Source organism: Oreochromis aureus, linkage group 1 (genome assembly GCF_013358895.1).
Source record: "Oreochromis aureus strain Israel breed Guangdong linkage group 1, ZZ_aureus, whole genome shotgun sequence".
NCBI classification, from domain to species: Eukaryota; Metazoa; Chordata; class Actinopteri; order Cichliformes; family Cichlidae; genus Oreochromis; species Oreochromis aureus.
In genome coordinates, this window is record NC_052942.1 from 23,448,637 (window position 1) to 23,468,303 (window position 19,667).

Below are 19,667 nucleotides of genomic sequence, written 5' to 3' on the forward strand. Positions count from 1 at the left end.
CCCCACGGCCACAGAAACTGCTAGGATCATGGTGAAACAAGTTTTTTAGGTTGCATGGCATACCCTTGGAAATTGTTTTGGATAGGCACCCCCAGTTCTCATCTCAGGTATGTGTAGCCTGGCTAAATTAACCTGCCCAGAACACAGATTATCTTTGGAGTCCTCTTAATATGAATTATAAAGTGAGTGTCCAGACGAAAATAAAAAGGTTGGTTTTTTTGTTTGTTTGTTTTTTGTTTTTTTTTTTAAAAAAGGAAATCAAATTGGTATAGACAGTTCTCACCAAGTAACAGCTTCATACACTGGTAACCAACTGTTACTGCAGGTTATTGAAACTTTTCAGGTTCTGGAACCTGCTGATGTCTACTACCAATTTGTGACTGATATAAACCCATCCAGAAATGAAACAAACCTAGCAGTACAAAAATAACTGTAGTGGCTTCTCCTGATAAAATACAGGGCCAAAATTGAGTAGTTAACCACAGCACATTCTCCCTCTTACAAATGAAAGTATTATAATACAGGTGTGAACTCAAATACATACAGTGCATTAATCCAGCAGACAATGGAATAGACCTCCCCCTAAGATTAATGGCGAAGTCGGTCGCAGCAACACCAAGCAGCGAAAAAACGCAGTTGCACACCCACGTTACACCAATGCAAGCTAGCTCTTTTGTGAAAGTCTCGTAGGTCCCCATCATCCCTTGCGCTCCCTGGGGTACCCCAAGAGAAACGGCGCCATCCAGGGGCATGTCCCATCATAACGACCTTCTACCTGGCTACATATGGAAAGCTTTCTGTTCAGCTCTAGAAGCAAGCCATTACTCGCAGACCAACAGGCAGACAAAGCATCTCAATCAGGAATTGGAAGCTACTCTCTGCTGCAGCACTGCGCACAACCCATCAACCTGGACACCTTACCTGCTGTGGGCTGAGTATCCCCACAATTCACTCACCTTTTGCTACAGTCTCTCCCCTTTGGAAGCCTCCCTAGGTTACCAACTGCCACTATTTCGGAACATGAAACAGAGCTCGGAGCGCCCTCGTTCCAGCATAACATACAACGCTGCCGGTGAGTCTGGACTCGGAATACACTCCTCCGGATCATCACCCAACAACAGTGGGTCACAGCCCCTTCGGGCGTCCTCCTGTCAACTGTCACCGTGCTACATTGCACCCTACAAGGTGCACAAGGTCATCAGCCCTAAAGCTGGGAAATTAAAACTCCCTGCATCTCTACGTATACATCCAACCTTTCATGTGTCCCAGTTGAAACGGTGATGTTCAGTGCTCTGTGATCATCCTCAGACCTCCCCAACTCATTGACAGTCATCTGGCCTACACGTTCCAGCAGATTCTAGATGTTTGCCAACGATGTCGGGGTCGGCAGTTTCTGGTATATTGGAAAGGGTATGGGCTGAAGGAGCGTTCATGGGTTTCCCGGTCTTTAATTGATTTCTGGCTCATTAACACACCTGGTGTGCTCACCTGACGGCAATTCTGGGATTATCAGGCAGTGGCATTTAAGACCAGCGTTCTCAAATATTCCTCGCCAGTTTGTCTGCTAACCTCCATGAGTACAGGCTGCTCAAGTGCAATATGTTTTAATGCTTCTTGTGACTCACCTTGTTTTTCCTTGTTGTCCACATCATACTCACCGCTTGCAGTTTGCCTTTTACTCATCTGAACGCTGGCCTCACTAGAGATTCTGTTCACTGGCGTCTTCTCAGACTCATTCAACCCACCTGCCTTCCTGTCACCAATCAGGTTGTACCTTCAGTTCACTCACGGCCATCCAGGATGCTCACCCAGTGTAACTTGGCTATCTATTCCGGGGTCATTTTCCATCTGTCTGCGCTTCACTTTTTTTTTTTTTTTTTTTTTTTTTTTTTTTTTTTTTTTTATAAATAAAGTCTGTGTTAACATGATTCTTGCTGTCCGTGCCTGGTTCTGTGTTTTTTGTTTTTTTTCCCCTTCTTCTTCATGGTCACATACTGGCCTCCAGGCCCGCCTTGACATTATAAAGACCAAACAGGTCATATGATTGGTTTCGTTTGTTTGTCTGTCTCACTGTTTTTTTTGTTCATCAGCTTGGCAGTGTTTCGTGTTTAGATGAGGCATCATTTTACATGGTCAACATGCAGCCCACGTTGATCTTATAGAAACATGGTGATAGTACAAAGACTAATGGGGAATCAAAGCTGCCATAAACACTTAATCCAGATTGCAGCATGCAGTGGGCTCATGTAGTGTGATCCTTTATGATGTAAAGCCTTAAGACAGGATGCTTTCTGGGGAAAAACTCCAAAACCACTGACCAGCAAAACACTTTGGATCCATGAAGCTGTTGAAGCTTCCAAACCAATCTTCTTTTAAAATGCATTTCCGCTGAATGTGCCTTCTGTACGTACAAGGGTGACTACTCTGAACCAGAGGGATGACTGAACCTTTTATTTGTAGAATTAATACCTGCACTGGATATCTTTGAGGACCAGATTTAAGAGTAAGGAGTTTTGGTAGTTTATTTGTTAAATGAGTGGGATCAATAAACAGTTATAAGCAGTGGACTATACTACTGTTGGGCATGTGAAGGGTTCCCAACAGTGTCCATTTTTCAGATTGAAGTCCTGCTCCTCACATACAAGGTCTTGAATAATCAGGGCCCATCTTATCTTAGTGACCTTGTAGTACCATATCACCCTAGTAGAGCTCTTCGCTCAGACTGCGGGCTTACTTGTGATTCCTGGAGTATTTAAAAGCAGAATGGGAAGCAGAGCCTCTTCTCTGGAAGCAGTTTCCAGTTTGGTTTCGGGAGAAAGACACTCTCTACTTCTTAGGATTAGGCTTAAAACTTTCCTTTTTGATGAAGCTTATTGTTAGGGCAGGATCAGGTGACCCTGAATCCTCCTAGGCTGCGATGCACTTAGAGTTTCTCCTTCACTCAATTAAAATGTATCTATTCTGTTTATTTATTTTAATAGCAAGCAAATCCAAAAAACACATTTTCATAGCAAATGATTTGGGGACGTGTCATCATTTATGCTCCACGATATATTACCCAATCAGATGTTGTTACCCCCCCCCCCCCAATCAGTGATACATTTTAAATGCTTATCAGTTTACTTCATATTAAGATACAGTGACATGTGCTGAAGAAGAAAGAAAAGAGAGAAGACATATTACAGATAAATGCATCAAAATGTGACTTCAAACAGCTCAAACATAGAAGTATTAGAAAAATAAAAAATGAAATATAAGTAATTTGACTAATGAACAGTTGAATACATACAGTTAACTGTGGAGAGTTTAATGGACCAGTTCATGCACGGTGCACAGCCAAACATCATTATTTCCTGTTTCACAACACAAAACAAACAACTTTTAAGTGCTTTGAGTGCTTTCATATCGCCAAACCACCGTGTTGCTGTAAAATGACACTCAGCACAGTAATTATGTAAGAACGGCTATTTTCTTCAACTGACAGCCAATATCAGCATCCACACATTAGCAGAGGTTATATGCTTCCTGTTTTCTGACAGCAGTGCCTGCTCTGAGTGATCCAATCTTCAAGGCTGTGTTTAACGTCATTATGCTGAAAAACAGCCTTATAAAGACCAAACAGGTGATGTGATTGGTTTAATTTATTTGGTTTTTTTTTTGTCTGGCTGTTTTTTTTCCTTTACTGCAGATAGAGCTCAGCCCATCTTAGCAGTGATTCACATATAGAAGAGGCATGTCAAACTCATTATACATGGTGGGCAACATGCAGCCCACGTTGATCTTATGTAGGCCAGATTAGTGAAAATGAAACCTGTCTCCTTTCTTTGCTTGCTGGGCTGATTCTGGCCCCCGGACCTCATGTTTGACACCCCTGTTTTAGAGTATATGAAGATGTAAATAGGATTCTTCAAGGCTGCAAGATCGGGCAAAATTGGACATTTCAAATCATGTCTTAAACAAATACATATCAAGGGTAAATAACAAAAATAGTGCAGATAAGATATTCTCAAAAGATCAAGAACTAACCTGAATCAAGAGGCTCAATGATTGTGTGCTTTGGAGGGAATTTTCAGCCTTTATTACACATTTCCCACATTAGCTGCGAGAAGGATTTAATGTAAACAGTTACAGTCAGTGTTTGCATACTGCCTGTGATACAGTGACACTACCGCTACAAAGAACATGAAGGAATTCAGTGACATATGCTACATTCTTTGCAGAAAAGAAACGTTTATGTGAGCATACATAAATGAAAATATAAACTTATACCAGTATCGTCATTTTAAGGCTCGACTTTCTACATATACACATTAAAAAAACAAAACCACAACGGCAAGATCCAGCAATCGTACATTTTTACATGCGCACAAAGGATGGTGTGACACAGAGAGAAGACACTCCACCATACCAATTAATGCTGCTACCTAAACATATCATAGATTGCTACCTTTCAACAGTTTTCAAATACATGCTGTATATTTAATGCCCACTTGTTTGACAGAAGCACATAAAAAAACAATAATGTTCAGAAACTTGGCAAATATTTCTAACAGGATAAGATGGTCCCAGTTAGGAAATAGGAAATTAAAAATACTGCATAGCTACTGATTAATGCAGAAGAAACGCTTTATATAAGGTTATATTATTATGATAGTAAAGAGAATATATTTTTTGTATAGTTGATATATTATTTTAGTCAAATTTGATATATAAAAGAGCCCCTGGAAGATAAACCCTGATACCTGAAGTCGTATAGACTTTTTAAAAAAAGAGACTTTAAAGGCTTCATAAAATATTCATGTGTATATAAATAAATGACTATAAAATTTTCCATTCACGTACATGCTTCATGCAACTATTCACTGTAAATGTACTCAGATATTTTTTAGAGTGGAAATAGATTTCAGTTTTCTTGCTAACACCTGTTTTTTTTGTATTAAGTCATAGTTACGATCTCATATTTGTCCTGGACATTGTTCTCCTCTTGTTTTTCAGGTTCAGGGTGGTGCAGCTCAATGAAGATAAGGTAAACACCTGCTCCAACTGCGCCACCCACCATGGGCCCTACCACAGGAATCCACCACCAGCAGCCTCCAGCTCTGCAGGCAGGGGACATACACAGAGATTATGATGTCACAAAAACGCAGCCCCAAACAAGTATCTGGTCTTATTAAGGATTTAAAATAATTCATCTTTGCCTCAATTTAACCTTGGAAAGTGTTTCTCAGTGGCTCTGAAGGTACTTTGACAAGTAAACAAAAACCAGTGACTTGTTTGTTTATTGCACAGTCCTAAATAAACAAACAAAAAAAACTAGGATCATGAAGTAAAAAGTTTACCATGCAGGGAGAGGCCGATATTAGATTCATGCCGAGGAATCACTAACAAGAGTGAAATTCTAATATTTTTAATTATACTCTAATAAACGGGATAATCAGTAAGACAGACAGCTGACGGAAATGTCTTGTCAGGATTTTAAAAACCACTATAAACAATATGAAAATATTTCCTTTATGTTTTGGTTTAAAAGAGTAGTTTTATGTTGATTTGCTAGAACTGAGCAGGAAAATCTGGTTATACTGTATAAAGCATTGAGTCCATTTTGTAATGTTTTATAACTTTAAGTATCAGAAAGGAGGATTATCCAGGAAATGCTGATTAGCTGGCAACTTAAGAACTTATGAGCCAAAAACAAGTCGGCAGCAAATAAGCGTATGGCTTCAAAGTCAGACACACCCCTCATTGTCTCATCTCAAAATGGCTCAAAATGGGACTTCGCAAAATCATAAGTTATGTTGTGGAAGCCCTGTCCATCTTTTACATACAGTCTGTGGCTGAAACCTGATGAGCCGGTCTCTGTCCTAAGATAATTAAACCTACCTTCCACCACCTTTAATGCTCAGTAGGTAACATGTTTTATCCCATTTTATTGATCTAAGGATTTGCAGCTTTATTGGTGATATTGTGGCCGATTAATCTGTGCACATCACAGCAGCTTCATGGATGATACTGCTCTGCTAAGATAAGCAATTATGCTATAACTAGCTGCTAGGATTGTCTTTATTTCAGACATAGATGGTGTTTATTATTTGCCTTTGGTTGATGAGTCTCTTGTGTTTGTGCATCTCACACTGACACATGGATAAACCCCCAAAGGTATTTTTGGGGGTTTTTTTTTTTACATTTTGAGTTAAAAAAACCCAAACCCAGCTGGATCAGATGGGAATGAAGGTTATAGTCATAATGCCTCAGAAAGATAGATGTGCTAGCTATGTTTTCAAATCAAAATTGCAACTTGGATGTTTTTTTAAATGCTATAAAAAAATAATAAAAATAAAAGACTGCAAACATGGCACAAATGCAGCACAATTAATGTTGTATTATTATATTTTTCTTTTGTATGACCTCCACTTTTATTAATTAATTATAGTAGGGTTAAAAGACATATTGTGAACTGCTTCACTAGTCTCTTTGTTTATGTTAGCATCCTCCTACCGGAGACAAGTTATCCCAGATTACACTAAAGACTAAGAAGCTCTGTTTGTTGGACCTGCTGCTTGTGTCCTCATTTTCACTCTGGCTCCCCTCACAAAGACTCTTTTACTTAGAAGAGGAAGTTAGAGTCTTGTGGGTTAATGTAGCAATAGGTGAAAGGGCTTCAATTAAAAGAGCAGACCTGAAAGTAAACAAGGTCCAGCAGACATTCAGGAAGTAGACTTGAGGAGAGAGGCACCCGGATTATAGACTTTAATCTATGGCCACGGCTAAGATGATCAGGCTGGGAGACAGACACTCAGTGGGTCACATTGACACCATCAAATGCAAACAGTGAGCGGGAAAAGAAACGGAATGTCAAGAAATCCTCAGCCCGACTTCCATTTTTTCTTTTGTTTTGTTGCATTTTTAATAAGATTTACCACAATGATATGAACCTTCTAAGTGCATTTCTACCCATTAGTATAGAAACATTGCTACACATGAGATATTTACAGCTGTAGTGCAGGAACAGAGAACATCAGAACATTTATATTTCTCAGGCTTGTTGAAAAAAAATAACCCAGGTCTGCATTTATATGCCCTATATTATTCAGAGAGCACCTGGGTCTTAGTTTGTGCTCAGACACTTTCAGGTCCAGGGGTTAAAGAGACTGGATCAGGGCAGAGCCAGTGATGATCAGACACTGAGGGCAAAGCCACAAACAAACAGTACTGATCAAACCAGAGAGAGACAATACAAACACTTTGTATTGAGGCAAACTGTACTATGAAACTGTGTTATGTTGCCAACTAAACATGACCTGGAATTATCTGAAAGCTTGAATCCTACAGGAGTTAGTTAAAAAGCCCAGCACTGTAAATTTGCCAGCAATTGATGAGATCAGCTCCTGAAAGTGAAGTTCTACAAGATTCTAATACTTCAGATAAGAAGAGGTGTAAAGGATAGTCTGTTCAGTGATACTACTGCTTGGGGTCTCTGTCCAACATTTTCACTACAGACATTACAGACTTGTGAATAGTTGGTCAGACAGCTGACGCAAAGTTCACTGTTAGAAAGCATTCAGGTAATTTACATGTAGCCAGACAGCTCTGTTTGCACTCCAGTCAAAGTCCAAAGTGAAAGTGAGACATGGATACACACTGAACCCACGTATGTTTGCAACATACTGGAAAAATATGAAAGGTACACTTTGATGACACAGCATCATTTTGATGGTGGTTGTAGTTTGGAGTGGTAAGTACTTCTAGATCTTTCGAAGAGGATACTTATTCATATATAAAAATTAGTAAGTGGTTAATTTAGGAATCCGCATAAATATTTATGTGGTCTGAAGGGTGCTAAATGCAAATCAGAGCCAAAAAACTGTCTCAATTTCCCAAATTTCCAGATAATTTTTGGTTCCAAGAAACAAAACATTTCACAGAAATATGTCGCAACACCTGGATTCTGCAGGTATCTCTAAACTGTTAGGGTTTCTGTTAACTCTAAATTGCCTGTTGTTTTTCTGTGTCTTTATGTCACAAGTGTGGACCCTGTCAAATGTGGGTAGCTCTGTGTGCAACCTTCATGAGCCTTGAAATCACTTCTTAGAGGGAGGAGAGAAATTTTACAGGACACTCCACTGTTGTTAAAAATTCTTTGTTCAAATATTTACATATAAAAAGAATTACAGCACAACTTTTCTCTTTCTTTCTAATCGCACTGATAACACCCCGCCTGAAACCAGTGGGATGCACCTGACAGTTACAGCTGAGTTTAATATCATTTTGCACATGGAAACGTGTCCTGAGCTCCTCAGTAAGTCTTCACTGAGTCAGGACTGACTCACATGGGTAAGAGGGAGTGGGAGCAAAGTTGTCATGGTCTGAGAGTTCAGGACACTTAACAAGTTGGCCTAAATACTGCGTGAGACACCTGCTGGTATTTCAGGATAAATCCACGAGTTTGTTGCAACTCGAGCAAAAAGAGACCCAAACTTTAGTTTTAAAATCAGGGAAGTATGAAGTGAAATGTTGTCTGTGCTAAGCACAGAGGTTGCTGATGTGACTCCTTTATCTGATTTTCTCCATTCCTCAGGTTTTCCATAAATGTGGCATTTTGTCACTTGCTTAGAGAATGGATGTGTAACCTCCTTGAACGATCAGGCTGATTACATTTGCAACGTTTTGCTCCTTGATTATTTTTTCTTCATTCTTTATTTTATATACAGATCTTTTAGGATCTTGAAGGATTTGCTTGGATTATTAGGGTGTTGGATTGTTAGATGGTGCTTTAGCTTGGCTTGCTTAAAACTGAAGACAGATCACATGTCGTTGCTGTCAATAAAGCCAAATTCAACATATAAATCAACATAATCGTGCTACAGCTTCAAAAATGTTTCCATCCTGCCAGTGACGTTATCTTCCCAGAGGATAGCCAACAGTTTGCCGAGTAGCCGTTTTCGTGGTGATGATTAATTGAACGCTTTCGTAGCAACTTTGAAATAATATTTCACAACTTGTCAGAATTTCCTTTGGCTCACAGATAGCATAAGGGAATCGGGTTCAAAATGATGTATTTGTTTTTTATAAGGGGTGTTAAATATATTTTTAAGTTAGTGGAGATTAATCAAAGAACCCCACTTTAAGAACTACTGTATAGACAATGGACAGATGGACTTACATGAATGCACATGTGACAGTAAGTTTTCATCTTTTATAGCAACTGTTACTAGTGATTAAAAATACCCCAAAAAGTGCCATTAATTTAGTAAGATAAGATAAGATAAGGTAAGGTAAGTATTGAGTACTGCACACTGAGATACGTACACACCCCAGTGTGTACATGTGTAGACAAAATAACCCTTTTTGTGATCTTCCAAATCTGATTAAAACCTTTTTGTGGAAAAACACAAAACAGGACCAGCTGAAGGTAAAAAGGAATAAAACCAAGGAACATCTAGTTGTTTCATTTCAGTAACAAAGCGCTGAATATTTTATATCTATCTGCATGGGATTGCCCTCCGCTCCTTGCTCTCATTGAAATATTAATTCAGTTGTCACAGGAGTGAAGATGGTGCAAACGCTACTCATCATGTGCAATAAGAACAGAAACTCAATAAATTAAATTTTTCCCAAAGTCTCAATAAAATGTACTGAACAGTCGATAACAACCACCTTTTGTTTACATATTAGACAGTTAAGTTACCTGAAAACTTCCATGCCCCATCCGGCCAAAGCCGTGAAGACACGGGGGCCGAGGTCTCGAGCCGGGTTGATTGGATAGCCACAGTTCAGATTCATGGACACTCCAATGGCCGCGATGATCAGGCCAATGCACAGAGGCTCCATGCCCTTTGGAGCGCCAATATTCTTCCTGTCAGTGATAGCCAGGATGCATATGACCAGTGCAGCGGTTGCAATTACCTTAAACAATAAAAAATAAGGCAGTTAGCATAACCCTAAACATGTTGCTATAGTTGCTGCTGCAGCTGCTGCTGTGCTTGATTTAAAGGACTTTACTGTACATTAAAAATATTCCATAATGAGATAATAACAGGAATATTATTTGATGTTAGTTTATTAAATATCATGGTTATCAACAATATAAGCATATTATGACACACTTATTGTTAAAACATCTCTAAAACTGAACATGTCAGTTTATTTGGAAATATTATTATACTTTTTCATACCCATATTACAGTAGTGTTTGTACTGTTGGCAAACTGACATACTGTATCTCATGTATAAAAGTAATAGGTAGGGTTGGTGGGTCTTGTTTTTTACTCCAGATTAGCCTTAATCATGTCATGTCTTTTGTTGGGCGCACTGCAATGATGAGGTTCTCCTCTACTACATAAATGCCATTGTTAGGTGGTTGCCAGGCAACATGATGGCATCATGATATATGATAGTATTCAAGTTTTAAACTAAATGAACATAACTGCTGTGAAATTTTTTATACAGCGTTACAGGCCTGGATAATTTGCTCGGGGGTTGCTTGGCAACATGATGATGATGATGATGTCATATCTGATATAGATAAGAACCTTCAGCGGCCTGAAATGTACCTTCGGACAAAAACGTTTGGTGTATTATAGTAAAATGTCTTATATATAATTTTTGCTTTGTTGGATTATTAATTTAATATAAAAGAAAATAATATTTTATAAGGTTATAATTCAAATTGATTCAAAAACATGTTTTGTTTTGTTTTTTTAGGCTTATCCGGCAGTTCATATAGCTTGTAAAGGTCTATCAAATGTTATGCTTTTACTAAAAGGGTAAGTCTGGCCAAGCTCTTTTACCTCAACTATATATCTGAAGCTCAGTGTATTACGGTAGGTTTCATAAACACACATGATTTGAAAATATATTTGCTTTCTGTTCTTACTTGTGTATGCAAGTAGTCCCAAACTCAAGGCACTGCTACATCTATATATCTACAATATACTGTGATAAACTGAAAAAAAATATGCAAAGGAGTGTGAAAGTCATTAAGATCTAAATTACAAAATATAAGTGACAGGTCTAAAGGCCCACCTGATCACCAAGCCCGTTTAGGACAGACAGATGTTTTGCAGGATAACTTGCAAATATGGTGGCTGTGGCATTTTCACCTGTAACAATAAATTCTCCTTTGGTAAAGTCCATCAAAGCATCTGCAAAAGAAATGTTTACAAAATTACTACCATGAAGCTCATCTAATATTTAAAAAATAAGTCAGGCATCAAAACAGTATCAACTATAATACTGAGAAGCATCATTGTTTTGGCTCTTTAACATGTACATCTGGTTTGTGATTATTGTTATTATTGGATGGTTATTCGGGGTTTCCTCAGAAAAATCCTGCTTTTTGGTACTGGCGAAATTTACACCCACCATAATACAATCCATAGACGGCACATGATCCAGCAAAAGCCCCCAGGAACTGTGCTGCCACGTATATGGGGAACTTCTTTAGAGGCAGCTTCCCCAGGATCAGCATGGCCAGAGAGACTGCCGGGTTCACGTGGGCTCCTGGAACAATGCACAAATGCATTAAGAACATAACATCACAGCATATACAAGCCGAAGATGAGAAACAATAGTAATCAACAATGATTTTATGACACAAAAAAAGCTTTGGCAAAAATTAAGACCTGTTTTCTATGATGAATGATGGCCACACAGTTCTCAAAGCCCTATAACCTCAAACACTCAGTTTATCACTCTGAATACTTTGCATTGAGCATATGAGACTCTTATATTACACCTAGACTCACCGTAAGGCTGGTTTTAAAAAAATAATCAAAGAAGATGCAGCATGGCTACAGATGTCATTAACTTCTTTGCTCCATAGTCTTCTTCCTTGTTAAGCTACATCAGGCCTTTCCCCCCTCCCCCACATCATGAAATATTCCCCTAGACCTGCAAACAAACTTAGATGTGTGAAATTGATGGAGTTACCCTTTAAACGATAATTATCAAATGTTGATTGACAAATTAATTGACTAATCATTTAAGCTCTAAATCAGATGTCAAACATCTGAGACCGAGGACGAGGATTTGGCCAGGCATTTAAAAGTCTCTTATGTCTTACCAGATGAGGTGAAACCAGTGTGCAGTGGATTAAAACACTTGGTGACGTCCTGTCTGATCATTTCATGCTTGTGATCAAACCCTCTGCTAACAATCTTCAGGATATTTTCAAACAAAGGGCACCGGGTTTGTGTGCCTTCAGAGTCAATACTTTTTCTTCTGCATTGTCCTGAAGAGGCGTGTTTGAACACATTCCAGCCAATTGTTATTGGGCTGTGATGGCAGTGTGGGGTCATTTATTTAACACTCTGGGATCTTGGCTTTGACCTAGATGTGGTAACACCACTGGGGGTATCGGCCATGCGCCCATTGTTAATCTCCCCATCCTGTTCACAAACACAGACCACGACAACCAGCCAGACCTGCCTGTCTGAATTGCATCTGACATAATCTGCCTGAATCTGCTTAAGGCACACGTAGGCTGCGGGTCATTAGAGTGACCATGATGTGTCACACTTACCGTACACTGTCATCTAAAATCTCAGACTACAAAGTGAAAACAATTGTGTTTTCTTCTCCTATGGAGCCGCCCTGCCAGGGGAGCCTAGAAAGCCAGGCTTGCCACACCTGACTCCCCTCCTCTCCAGAGACCCATGCCCCAGTAAAGCTCATTAGTCCAATACCTATGATCATCTTCAGAGATGTCGTTGGACAGAAGATTCCCACTGAGCCGTGGACCCCAGGGCTGAATGGCTCAGTCATGCAGCAAAAGCTCTTCATATATTAACCTTGCTGTCCTCAAGTTTTTCAGCCACTCTTCTGAAGCTTTAAAACTCCTCTTATTAATCATGTCGCTCAAGTAAAACTGAACCATGAGTCTCAGTGCTCACAGTAATCATCCCTAACAGCAAAAAAGAAGAAGTAATTATCTGTCGCACTGACATTTTGCACTCAGTAATGTTTAGTGTTGATATTTATGGGAAAATTAACTCTAAATTATTTTTAAAACATGCATTTGGAGCAAAGTCAGCAAGCCTTTATTCATTTATTTTTTTTTAATAAAATTTGATTACGTGTAGTTTTTGTTCCAGTGTGACCACTGAAATGAATTTTAATGAGATCTCAACAAAATAAGTGCCCCAAAAAGTGTCTGGAGGTGTTTAAAGATAGCTGCTGAGTCGTGAGACTCGCAAGAAAACATTGCACCTGGAAAATGATCAGCCCCCGCTACATCTTTCCATGTCTTCCTGTGATCTTAAAAAGGATTCAAGTGAGTTTTACCCTTATATATATATATATATGTATATAGAGAGAGAATTCTGAAAAAGTCAGAATTCTGATTTTAATTTCAGAATTCTGGAAGAAAAAAAAAAGACGCCCTCACTTTTTTTTCCCCAGTGGCCCTAATCCTCTTCCGTAGAAAGCAGATAAATGGAAATGAGGAAAAAAAGTAAAGAAGAGGCAGGAAAAAGACCATTCAACCACATTATGGGTGCTGAGCTTGCAAAGTTAACCAAATACTAAGACCTTTAACGAAGTACAGCCTACATGACATTAATATTATGAGCAGGGATGTCAAATTCTTTTAATGTCGCAGGCCTCATACAACCCATTTTGATCTTTAGTGGGCCAGATCGGACCAGTAAAACTATGTGATAAGTGTGTGAAATTACAAACTTCTGGTTGTTCATTAGTCAGACTTTCCTGTAATTATGAAATATAAAGTTTTTCTTAATTCACTGAAAATTTCAGATTTTTGTTTGCCTTTGTAACTGTGAAGTCACTGTAAAGAAAAATCAAGCAAACAAAAAATCAGTTTTTATGGCAGATAGTGAAAAAACATGAACTTTTTAATCATTTGATAGTTTATCCATAAATTGCTTTGTGTCTGGTCGGATTGGAGTCGTTGCTGGGCCGATTCTGGCCCCTAGGCCGCATGTTTGGCATCCTTGATTTAGCGTAAATGGGATATTTCAGTCTTCGATTCTTAAAAAATAATAATCATTTTAAAAAAATCTTTTTTTTGGGGGCATTGTGGAGTGGAGTGTGTGTATTAATGAGAGAGAAGAAAGGCACTGATATGTTTGCAAAACTTTCCACTCCAATGTGCTTCTTTAAATTATACAGACAACAGAATTATTAAAAACATCTACCAGGACTATGCCTAAAAATGAATTCACTTATTATAATATGTTTGTTTGTTTTTTGTTTTTTTTAAAAACCCAAATTTTATTTATGAAACTCTGTCTTCTCCAAAGCCAAAAACAAACTCTGAAGCCTGCAAAGAATTGCAAACGTAACCCTCATGCAACAGCAAATATTCATTTTTAAACAAAGGTGCTGGTAAGCTCATGTTACCACTGAACTCGCCGCTTCCCCTTACTTCAGATACATTAAACTTTTCTTTTCAGCAGTGACTAAGCCTTCAGATGCCACAGCATTTATATAATCTCTTATTTCAGCCTTGAAGCTTTTTCCCCTTCAAATACTGATGAAATGTCCATACATCTCATGGAGTCTGCACAATGCAACCCTTGACACACTGGATACTGTAATCACTGATTAATGGACGCTCACTTTGGCTCAGACAGCCTATGAGAAGCACCGTGACATTTAACAACTATCCCCTTCTATCCCTGTCATTGCTGGCAGAGCCGAGCAGGGTCTGCTTAATCCTCAAGGAATGCACCCGATAAAGTCCCATTGGGGCAAAATTTCCAGACTTAGACCATTCAGACTACTATTAAACAGACATGTAGCCCATTAGAGAGGATAATTAAATAATGGCAGTAATTTAGTGTCATAAGGATCATAAAAATATAAACTTTATGTTAAGACCTATACCGCCTCTCGTCCTGTGACAGCTGGGATAGGCTCCAGCGCCCCCCACGACCCTTAAAAGGATAAGCGGAAGCAAATGGATGGATGTATGGATGGATGGAAACACAGAGAAAAGTAATCTGGAGCAGTGTGACCTTCATTACCAGCCTAGTTTTTTTTTCCAGGGTAAATTATTAAGTAACTGAAAGATTTTTATATACGAAAACAACTGAATTAGTGAGGAAAAACAATGTGACAACAAATTGAAACTAGCGCTTTATCATGTGCCTGCAGGTAGAACCAAAACACATTATTACATTATTACACAATTATGTGTCTCTATTGTGGGAATGTGTCCTTTTCTTTGGTACTAAGACTTTAAACTCAGTATTTTTGGCTGTTTTTTAACATTTGAGCGACCAAAACAATCAATTCATCTGCTAAAAATTTGATATTCAAATTGTAACTTGTTTAAAAAAGGGGGGGGGGGGGGGCATCATTAAAAGAGGGGAACTTTTACCTGACACTCCCCCTGCAATATAGACGGCCATCATGACTCCAAGAGTGAAACCAATGTGGACGCTCAGTATGTCACCAGGACCTGCTCTGCTCAGGACCATCTGGGCTACCGAACCGCATCCAAAGAGCTGGAACACAAACAAGAACAGAAACATAAACAGCAGAGGCAGAGAGGCTCACTGTGTTTAATTTAATTAGTCCAATTATACCCACCATTAATACTAGCCCTCTTGTCCACCATCTGCAGCAATTTGTACAATTTGTAGCTGGAAACAATAATGAGTCCCCCACTTAATTAGGTAAAGGGTGTGGTTGATTTAAAGGCAAATAAAAAAGGCTGCTGTTGACGCTGTGTCACAGGCTTTGGAGGTGACAGGTGGAGCTCGGGGTGGACAGGTGGATAGAAGAACATAACTGTAAAGCAGGCCACTGTTTGAATGAATGAAAACACCAGGGCGGGAAATAAACACATTTCTTATTCTTGCTATAATTTAATTCCATGTTTATCTTTTTTCCCCATGTGACATAAGGATTATGATGAAATAACATATTTGCAAATTTTCAAAATTTGTAGAGAGGGATGCCTTCGCCTGTCTAAAGATAAACATTCCCTAAATCAGACACATTTTGTTGTGATTTTTTACAGTCTGTCAGCAGCAAATCAAAGCTGAGCACATGAAAGACAAAGTCTGTTATTTTCAAGATATACAGTCTGTTAATAGACTCATGACAGACAGCAGTTACAGTCCCTGGAGACCCGGTTTGACACCTTATTAGCATAGGCTGCTGGCTCGCAGCTTTAAAGCGTCTATTTAAGCTGGATGACAGGTGCAGAGGGAGGTACTCACTATCAGGAAAAATATCCCCAGAAACTCCGCCAGGAACTCCTTAAAGATGTCTCGCCTCAGGCCAAGTTTTTCTTTCATCTTCCTCCTGTATTCGTTTTCCATTTTTCCCTGCGGCTTCCTTCTTGATGTCTTCCTTGTGACACAACAAACAGCTAACAGCTCTGATGGAGTCTCCGTGAAACACTGGCGGTGTAGGTTGTCGCCTCCCACTCGGTGCGCTCGGACCGCGCAGGCTGACAGCGATGTTAAGCTTTCTCAATCCGTTTCCCTTGGTGACCACAAGAGGTCTACTTCTACTTCCTACAGTTTTTTTCAGCTGCTTTCACTCAATTTTCAAATCTCACTTGAAGTTGCAAAAACAAAAAATGAAATGCTTCCTGTGCACAACACCAAGAGCACCAGCGCACATTTTTTTAACACAGCTAAGCCAATGTGACATCACCTGCCTACCACCTGAACAGTTACTAAATTGTAATGGGCTAGTTTTACAGCACAAAATATGCTGGGGTTATTTTATTGTGCAAGTCACCACGAAATCTGTCGATCCTGCAGGTGTAAGTCACGCGAGAATGTGGATTGTAAAACAAACTTGTCGCTCTACAAGTGGCTATTGCCTAAAGCTATAAACAGCTTTAGGCAATAGCCACGGCGAGAGGAGGTCAGCACAACGATGCACGGGCGTGCAGACGATGGCTGCAACATGCAAGCCAGTTATTCCCAAGTTACGCTGCAAAGGGATGCATTAAGTGCAAGGTCCGTGAGAATTTCTGGAAAAATGAGTGACATGATGAGATTCCCAGCAGCGTTTTGTTACTATATGCACATAGGCCAATGCTTTGTTTCTATACCACACGTTTTTGGGTACTGAAGGTCTGCGTGTTTTGTTCGGTGCTGGGTATTTTTTCTTTATATTTTCCCCTTGTTTTGCTAAATAATGTATGTGTTACGTGATCATCGCAGGCCAGTTGATTTCCCCTCACACGTTAGCGCTCTTTTGCTTTGCAAATTACAAGTTAAACCATGTGCTCAGCATCGGAATTAAACACGCAACAGCGGCCAGTTATCTATCCTCTTAGAGATTTAGAACCGCAGCACATCCAGTGTCAGTGAAAACATGTCGGACCACTTTTAAGAAATTATCAAAAGTCACTTGTAGCTTCGCTCTGATTTTGAAAAAGTTCTCTAATATCATTGGTGGCAATATTCAGTGACGCAAATTATGAATTTTGGCACAAAGATTCTGAGCCAGTTACGGCATTTTGCAGCTTAAATAAAGATTTCTACTGCATGTATAGGCTGTACTAAGCAACTCATCTTATGTGCAGAGAACTTTAAAGTTTTATATTGAAATATGCAAAAGGAAAAAAATACTAAATTTGCTCCTCAAATAACATAACATTTTATACTTAAGTTCCATAGGAAATGTGATCTAAAAGCACACATATTTGATTTTACACCCATACAATTTCAAAGCTGCAACAGTTCTAAAAAAAAATCTCTTATTTTAATGAGCTCTGGCGGAGGGATTTAATTATAGTACATATAAATATAAACCTATAAAACAGATTTTTCTATTGGGCGTTCAGAGGTTAAATTTAAAAAAAAAAAAAAAAGCCCAAACAAACCAGTTTTATTTTTTTGAAAGACTTTCGGGTCTGAAGTTACATTTAAAAAAAAGATGATGTGTGTGTACTTTAACAGAACGTGATAGGAATTACAGGCTTCTCTATTTGCTGCTCTAGCAGCCGCCTTAAATCAGCATATGTTAAACCACCTTTAAATAACAAGCAGCTTTGTCTCGGTTTAAATCATAAAAATCAAATTATTTACGCAAAGTAGACGAACTAATGCACAGGGGGAGTTAGAGCTAAGGTATTTACAAATGTGTGCGCCAACAAATAACCAAATAAAACAGAATAGTTTAAAAATTAGAATATTAAAAAATATGTTTAATCTACCGCGAATAAGAAGTTAACCTCGGTAAAGGGTTGAACAGATTATCTTGGGCATTCTTCAGCCTCATTTCTTGATTTAATGCGCATTTCCATCAGTATCATTACGCTTGGTTTTTTACATTTTTAATCTCACGTATGGAAAAAATTGACTCCATAAGAAATTTTGGTTGATTTTGTGAATAAAATAACAAATATATATATTTCGTAACTTTCAGAGGTCTTCGGCACCAACCATTATTCGCTTATTTGCTCTCTGTAATTCGTTTGGGGGGGGGAAACTAGGAGTGATGCTGGGTTCATTTTAGTAGAAACTCACCTCTGTTTTCTCTCTGAAATGCTTTCCCACTCACCTTCCTTCAGCCTTCCTTCAGGAGGGTTTGCGCTCCTTGCACTCATCGTGGGCTATCGGTCATACCTCCATTTGTTATCGTTTCGTGTTACCATCACTTCAGCTTATCGAGTCGCTCTCGCCAAATATTCAGGCTCATGTAAACGTGTGTGACCCTGCAGAGTCCGAGGCTCTCTCCGCCCAACAGAGGGAGCTCCATGAAAACATTTGAAGTGGCGGCTACACGTTTGTCACACCGTCTCCCCGGTATGCCTTATCTTCCGTTCACTGCGCTCTGTGAAAAGGTGAGACGACAGGCTGAGAATGGGATGTTTTGACTCCATTAATCAATGTCACAGTTTCAGAGCCGTCCTCTTTGATGTGAAACAGACACTTGGAGAGTGTCGCCCATGCTGTGAGAAAAAGAGTGATGTGCTGATGGAGAAAAAGCATCCTGCGGGGATTTGCAAATTATGGACCTACATCTGTCTGAAACTCCTTTGTGCTGTCAAGAGGCCCGCGTTATGAAATCTGAAATTCGCGTGCTTTACGTGACGCCTCTTCAGTAAGCCCTGCTAGATACACTTTTCTCCCCCCACATCGTTTCTTTACATTTCCACCAAACTTAATGAGCAGATAATCGTAAATAAGCACCTCATTCACCCACAAACTGCTGAGTGAGTGACGTCACATTTAAGTATGACGGTCTATTTGTTGTGGATGTGTTAATACGCGTGGATTTGCTTTAAATCCTTTAGCTTTCCCAGATAGGGCCTCTTGCGGCTAATTGGAGGATGTATATTGGCCGGTTTTAAAGGAGGCGCTGGAAGGAATTATCACCTACAGGACAAATCTGTGCCAACAACACCCCCGCACGCAGGAACAATTCCTCCAGTGCGCATTTGCATGACATCTCAGGCCGTGGGGAGGTTGTGTTAGGCAAATAGGACTACATGGTGACTGTGAGGCGAAAAGTTGTGCGACACTTTTATGTCACTTAGGAAAAGGTTAATGACGGTGTAAGTGTGAGGTTATGGTGTGCTTTATGTATGAGGAGTTGTTTTGTTGACTGTGGGATCCGAGAGACAGAGTTAACATTTAATCTGAGCCGAAGCAAGGGGCTCAAAGGGCTCAGAAAGACGGATATTTGCACATTTACAACTGCAAGACAACAGGGCAAACTCCGTCTGCGCAGAA

The 19,667-nt window shown here is 39.4% G+C and overlaps 1 protein-coding gene across 3 annotated transcripts; it reads right to left on the minus strand.

Moving 5' to 3' along the window:
* Positions 1–3,100: 3,100 nt before the first annotated feature.
* aqp9b (aquaporin 9b) lies at positions 3,101–18,524 on the minus strand. 3 transcript variants are annotated; one of them, XM_039610841.1, is made up of 6 exons: positions 18,493–18,524; positions 15,341–15,467; positions 11,362–11,499; positions 11,023–11,141; positions 9,686–9,903; positions 3,101–5,099 (listed from the first exon to the last, which is right to left on the minus strand). In XM_039610841.1, the coding sequence occupies exons 2-6, from the start codon at positions 15,438–15,440 to the stop codon at positions 4,937–4,939; spliced, it is 738 nt and encodes a 245-aa protein (XP_039466775.1). In that variant the 5' UTR covers positions 15,441–15,467; positions 18,493–18,524; the 3' UTR covers positions 3,101–4,936. The 3 variants fall into 3 exon arrangements, with proteins under 3 accessions (XP_039466775.1, XP_031613877.1, XP_039466771.1); XM_031758017.2 differs by lacking the exon at positions 18,493–18,524 and adding an exon at positions 16,188–16,703; XM_039610837.1 differs by lacking the exon at positions 18,493–18,524 and adding an exon at positions 15,553–16,300.
* Between the last annotated feature and the right edge of the window lie 1,143 nt (positions 18,525–19,667).

What these genes read in the sequence shown, in the direction of transcription:
- aqp9b (XM_031758017.2), bottom strand. Translation starts at nt 16,289, where the DNA reads ATGGAAAACGAATACAGGAGGAAGATGAAAGAAAAACTTGGCCTGAGG. An exon ending in TATTGCAGGGGGAGTGTCAG is followed by an intron (nt 11,500 to 15,340) that starts GTAAAAGTTCCC and finishes GCATTGTTCCAG; the next exon opens with GAGCCCACGTGAACCCGGCA. An exon ending in CGTCTATGGATTGTATTATG is followed by an intron (nt 11,142 to 11,361) that starts GTGGGTGTAAAT and finishes TTTCTTTTGCAG; the next exon opens with ATGCTTTGATGGACTTTACC.